This window comes from Macaca mulatta, chromosome 3 (genome assembly GCF_049350105.2).
Source record: "Macaca mulatta isolate MMU2019108-1 chromosome 3, T2T-MMU8v2.0, whole genome shotgun sequence".
Classification (NCBI taxonomy): Eukaryota; Metazoa; Chordata; class Mammalia; order Primates; family Cercopithecidae; genus Macaca; species Macaca mulatta.
In genome coordinates this window covers 51,356,985-51,362,878 of record NC_133408.1, presented here as the reverse complement: position 1 = coordinate 51,362,878, position 5,894 = coordinate 51,356,985, and the positions used below count along the sequence as shown (strand labels likewise).

Here is a 5,894-nt window from a genome sequence, read left to right as displayed (position 1 = left end):
GGATGGATGAGTGGATGAGTGGATGGATGCATGGGTGGAGGGATGGATGGATGGATGTGTGGGTAGATGGGCAGGTGAATGGATGAGTGGATGAATGGATTGGTGGGTGGGTGGATGGATGGTTCTGTGGATGCCTTTGTGGCAGGTGGATAGGTGGATGGATGAGTGGCCAAGTGCATGAATGAATGGGTTCCTTGAAGCCTGGCTCACAACTGTTTCTCAAAGGAAGTTTCTAAATCTCTGAAATGTGAGGCCCTGGCACCCCCCAGAGGCCAAAGTCTCTAACTGCCCATCTCCCCTAAAACCCTGGGCACCAATACTTCTGAGAATCAGGGGCACGCACCTAGAGAAAGTTAAGGATTCTGGGAAACAAAAAATCTAGAGACACAGTGCTGGTTCTGCCCTTGACAGACTGTGACCTTGGGAAAGTTCAACCTTCTGAGGCTCAATTTTCTCAGCTGTAAATGGTGCTAATCAAACCTGATGCCTGTGTTGCTAGGAGATTTAAACCCGATTATGAGTAAATTGTCTGAGATGGTTGATATCTGGCCCATAGAAGATGCTGACAGAATGTAATTTCCTTCCCAGAGGCAGTCCTGGGCTCACATGCACGCACACACATGCACGTCATTCACACAACGTCTCTCCAGCCCATTAGGGAAGAGGAGTGAGACCGTGAGCCAGGCCAGACCAGGAGAGGCAGATGGGAATACATTTATGCTCTGGGAGTTTCTTGCTCTGACAAAACTAGTCCAGACTCCGAGTCCGAGGACCCAGATAGTGAGGGCAGCAAGGAAGACCCTGAGACCTCCTGGGTTTCAACCTCCTGGGCCTGGGCCAGCTGGGCCGTGTGTTCAAAGGCAGCCTGCAGCAGGTGGGAGGCCAGGCAGGTGGTCCAGGTGATGAGATAGGCCAGGTGCCAGGAGGTGAGGGCAGTCATAGTCTCCACCCACCAATACAGACGTCTCAGCTGTGCCAGGAGCTTCCTCACCACGCAGTTCATTTGCAAGGCCTGGAACAGGGAGACAGATGGGCGGGTGGCCCTTAGGAGCTCATAGGGTTACACTGCTTGGCTGTGGCTCCCCCGCACAAGCCCAACCAGCCCTGGTCACACACAACACCCCAGGTTTGCCCTCCACACCCCAGTCTCACCCCGAAACCACCCACCTTACTGAGCTGCCTGTCCGGTCGGAAGCAGTGGGCCTTCTGACACACCCTCCAGGTCACTATCACCAGGAGCAAGGCCACCAACATCAGGCCGTGCAGACATGACAAAAATAGGTCTGTCCAGATGGCCACAGACAGGCCCAGCTGCTCCCAGGCACTGAGCAAGGCCAGGCCCAGGGCCCTGGTGCCGCCCCACATGCCAGCCCACATCAGCCTGGGTCCCTGTAGCACGAGCCACACGGGGACCTGGATCAGAGCCAGCCCAGCCCGGAGAGCCCGGCCCAGCGGGCAGGCTGCAGCTCCCAGGGGTAGGTGGGCCTGCCAGTTACAGGACCCCCGGGCCTCCTGGGCCAGCCCTGATACCCAGTGGTTGAAGAGGTTGATCTTGAGGAGCAGGAAATTATAGAGGTGATCTCGGTTCTGAACCAGCTGCCGGAGAAGAGAGAGAGACAATCATCACCCATCATCACCCTCCTGGGGCAGGAACCCCACTTTTTTTTTTTTTTTTTTTTTGAGACGGAATTTCACTCTTGTTGCCCAGGCTGGAATGCAATGGTGCTATCTCAGCTCACTGCAACCTCCATTTCCCGGGTTTGGGTGATTCTCCTGCTTCAGCCTCCTGAGTAGCTGGGATTACAGGTGCCCACCACCACGCCTGGCTAGTTTTTCTATTTTTAGTAGAGATGGAGCTTCACCATCTTGGTCAGGCTGGTCTTGAACTCCTGACCTTAGGCGATCCACCCACCTCGGTCTCCCAAAGTGCTGGAATTACAGGCGTGAGCCACTGCACCTGGCCAGGATCCCCACTTTTATTGTAGAGGTGAAGCTGCTGGACCACCTTGAGTCAGATCCCCACCCAAAGGCCTCAGCTCCCTATATGTGCAAGGATGAACTCTGTCCACTTTGAAGGACTCCCTTCTGAGAAGGGAACATTAGAAGGTGTTTCATATTATATTTGGGTTCCTTTCCATTGGATTTGGATTTTTTTTTTTTTTTTAAGAAACAGGATCTCACTCTGTTGTCCAGGCTGGGGTGCAGTGACGTCCTCATAGCTCACCGCAGTCTTGACCTCCCACACTTAAGCAATCCTCCCATCTCAGCCTCCCAAAAAGCTGAAACCACAAGTGCATGCCACCATGCCTGGCTAATTTTTTTTTTTTTTTTTTTTTTTTTAAGAAATGGAGTCTTTCTATTATGCCTGGCTGGTCTTGAACTCCTAGGCTGAAGCAATCCTCCCCTCATTAGCCTTCCAAGTAGCTGGAGCTATAGGTGCATGTCACTACGTTCAGCTAATTTTTTTTTTTTTTTTTTTTTTTGTAGAGGTGGAAGTCTTGCTATGTTATCCAGGCTGGTCTCGAACTCCTGACCTCAAGCAATCCTTCTGTCTCAGCCCCCCTAAGTGCTGGGATTGCAGGCGTGAGCCACTACACCTGGCCTCCATTGGATTTAAATGATTATTTACAATACTCCAGACTGAAGGAGGTTGCGTGGCTATTATTACCATGTGAGGATCCCCTGCCCCAATCTTGTGGGCTTTGGACCCAGGTCACTTGTCTTCTTCTAAGTAGCTGGGCTTTGCCTCTGCACCAGTTGTCCTCTGGCATCAGGAGGGCTGCTGGGGGCAAAGGACAATGCCATTGGGGGCAGGGAGGCGTGAGAGACGTGGGGCAGGGGCCACAGAATTCATGACAGACCTAATGAGAAGGGTGAAGGAGAGGGACCCAGAAAGACTTCAGATTTTCGGCCGGACACAGTGCCTCACGCCTGTAATCCCAGCACTCTGGGAGGCCGAGGCAGGTGGATCACCTGAGGTCAAGAGTTTGAGACCAGCCTGGACAACCTGGTAAAACCCCATCTCTACTAAAAATGGAAAAAATTAACCAGGCGTGGTGGCGGACGCCTGTAGTCCCAGCTATTCAAGAGGCTGAGGCAGGAGAATGGCATGAACCCAGGGGAGGCAGAGCTTGCAGTGAGCCGAGATCCCACCGCTGCACTCCAGCCTGGGCGACAGAGTGAGACTCCGTCTCAAAAAAAAAAAAAAAAACTACAAAAGTTAGCTGGGCATGATGGTGCACGCCTGTAATCCCAGCTACTTGGGAGGTTGAGGCAGGAGAATCGCTTGAACCCAGGAGATGGAGGCTACGGTTTGCCAAGATCGTGCCACTGCACTCCAGCCTGGGTAACAGAGTGAGACTCCGTCTCAAAAAAAAAAAAAAAAAAAAAAAGATTTTCTGATCTGGGTGGCGAGTTGGACAATGGGGTCTCCCATTCACTGAGATGAAGCGTGCAGGACTGGGGTGAGGTGGGGGAAAGCTGTTCTTGAGTCCTGGAGTTGAAAGATCCTTCATCAGAGCTGGAAAGCCCCCAGCCCTTCAGCGACACCAATCCACCCATCTGGACCCCCATCCCCGTGTCCACAGGCACACCATCTGAGATTGGCTGCAAGCCCCCCACTCATGGGCTGGATTTGCAGAGCTTGGGGCATGGAGGGTGGAGCTATGCTGAGACCAAAGGGTCCAGCAGGGAGAAGAATGAGGGTAGAGGTAGGAAATAGGACCTCCCAGGTTATGGTGCTGAGACCAGGGAGGAGGGAAACCTATGCTATCCCACGTGATCCCACAAGATCATTTCTATAGGAGAGGAAACGGGGGTTCAGAGTGGTGAAGTGATTTGCCCAAAGTCACACAGCTAGAGAGTGAAACAGCCGAGATGCAAATCTTTTTTTTTTTTTTTTTTTCCTGAGACAGAGTTTCACTCTTGTTGCCCAGGCTGGAGTGCGGTAGTGTGATCTCGACTCATGGCAACCTCCGCCTCCTCCGTTGAAGCGATTCTCCTGCCTCAGCCTCCCAAGTAGTTGGGATTACAGGCATGCACCACCATGCCTGGCTAATTGTGTATTTTTAGTAGAGATGAGGTTTCTTCAGGTTAGTCAGGCTGGTCCCGAACTCCTGACCTCAGGTGATCTGCCCGCCTCGGCCTCCCAAAGTGCTAGGATTACAGGCGTGAGCCACTGCGCCCGGACCCAAGATGCAAATCTAATGGTGTCTGTCTTTCTCAACTGCACCCTGTTATATGATCATGGCTCACTACAGCCTTGGCCTCCCAAGCTCAATCTATCCTCCCACCTCAGCCTCCTAAGTGTGACTGAGCTGTGACCCCAACCGCAAGCATTTGTATGTTTAAAAAAGATGAATGGCCGGGCACGGTGGCTCACGCCTGTAATCCTAGCACTTTGGGAGGCCGAGGTGGGTGGATCACGAGGTCAGGAGTGTGAGACCAGCCTGGCCAATGTGGTCAAACCCCGTCCCTACTAGAGATACAAAAAATTATCTGGGCGTGGTGGCGCATGCCTGTAATCCCAGCTACTTGGGAGGCTAAGGCAGGAGAATCGCTTGAACTGGAGGCGGAGATTGCAGTGAGCCAAAATCATGCCATTACACTGCAGCCTGAGTGACAGGGCAAGAGTCTATCTCAAAAAAAAAACAAAAAAAACAAAAGATGAATGGGCCGGGCACAGTGGCTCATGCCTATAATCCTAGCGCTTTGGGAAGCCAAGGTGGGCAGATCACAAGGTCAGGAGATCGAGACCATCCTAGCTAACAGGTCTCTACTAAAAATAAAAATAAATAAAAAATAAATTATCCAGGCGTGCTGGCAGCCGCCTGTAGTCCCAGCTACTCGGGAGGCTGAGGCAGGAGAACTTCTTGAACCCGGGAGGCGGAGCTTGCAGTGAGTCGAGATCGCACCACTGCACTCCAGCCTGGGCGACAGAGCGAGACTCTGTCTCAAAAAAAAAAAAAAAAATATATATATATATATATATATATATATATATATATATATATATATATATATGGGAAAAACAACGATCCACCCATAGGAGGGACCCTCAATAGAGAAAACTCTGCCAGGTGCGGTGGTTCACGCCTGTCATCCCAGCACCTCGGGAAGCTGAGGTAGGAGGATCATGTGAGGCCAAGAGTTGGAGACCAGCCTGGGCAACATAGTGAGACACCATCTATACAAAATACAAAAATTAGTCGGGCGTAGTGGTGCACACCTATAATCCCAGCTACTTGGAGGCTGAAGGGGGCGGATTGCTGGAGACCGGGAGTTGGAGGCTGTAATGAGCTGAGCCGGCACCACTGCACTCCAGGCTGGGTGATAGAGCGAGACCCTGTCTCTAAATAAAGAAAAGAAAAGAAAATTTCAGCACTGTGGTTTGGAGTGGGGCTTCTGGGAGCTGTCAGATTATTCTGGAAGGCAGGCAGCTACCTAGTTCCACTGGATGGGACAGGCAGGGCTTGGGTCCGGCAGCTCTGAGGTGACTTTGTAAAGAGCCCGGTGTGTCGTCCCCGCCCCACTTACCCCCAGCCCCCACTCACCAGCACTGTGAGCCTTATAACCTGCAACAGAATCCCCAAAAGGCTGGATCTGACTGGAGGAACGGCCTCCATGTCTGGCCTCCCACTCCTCCTCCGGCTGGGAAAAGCAGGGTGACCTCACAGATGCCACAGGGTGGGGGCCAAGTTACCATGGGGACCCGATTGCCACAAGAGATTCCCCACCTTTACCTGGCTCCTGCCACTCCACTGCTTCCTCTGAAGCCTCAGTCCACGTCTGGCCCCAACAAGGCCAAGGAGGTCTTAGAGCAAAGCTTTCTTTGGGTCAGATTTTCCCAGATCTTGGAACAGGAATCAAGTGCTGCCTAGGAATGGGGTTCATGC

At 52.3% G+C, this 5,894-nt stretch overlaps 1 protein-coding gene across 1 annotated transcript; it reads right to left on the bottom strand.

Moving 5' to 3' along the window:
• Window positions 1-700: 700 nt before the first annotated feature.
• Window positions 701-5,660, bottom strand: TMEM270 (transmembrane protein 270). The gene is made up of 3 exons (XM_015133350.3): window positions 5,553-5,660; window positions 1,168-1,596; window positions 701-1,012 (listed from the first exon to the last, which is right to left on the bottom strand). Exons 1-3 carry the CDS (start codon window positions 5,622-5,624, stop codon window positions 716-718), a joined length of 798 nt encoding a protein of 265 aa, XP_014988836.1. The 5' UTR covers window positions 5,625-5,660; the 3' UTR covers window positions 701-715.
• Between the last annotated feature and the right edge of the window lie 234 nt (window positions 5,661-5,894).

What these genes read in the sequence shown, in the direction of transcription:
- TMEM270 (XM_015133350.3), bottom strand. Translation starts at nt 5,624, where the DNA reads ATGGAGGCCGTTCCTCCAGTCAGATCCAGCCTTTTGGGGATTCTGTTG. An exon ending in TTATAAGGCTCACAGTGCTG is followed by an intron (nt 1,597 to 5,552) that starts GTGAGTGGGGGC and finishes CTTCTCCGGCAG; the next exon opens with CTGGTTCAGAACCGAGATCA. An exon ending in CGGACAGGCAGCTCAGTAAG is followed by an intron (nt 1,013 to 1,167) that starts GTGGGTGGTTTC and finishes TCCCTGTTCCAG; the next exon opens with GCCTTGCAAATGAACTGCGT.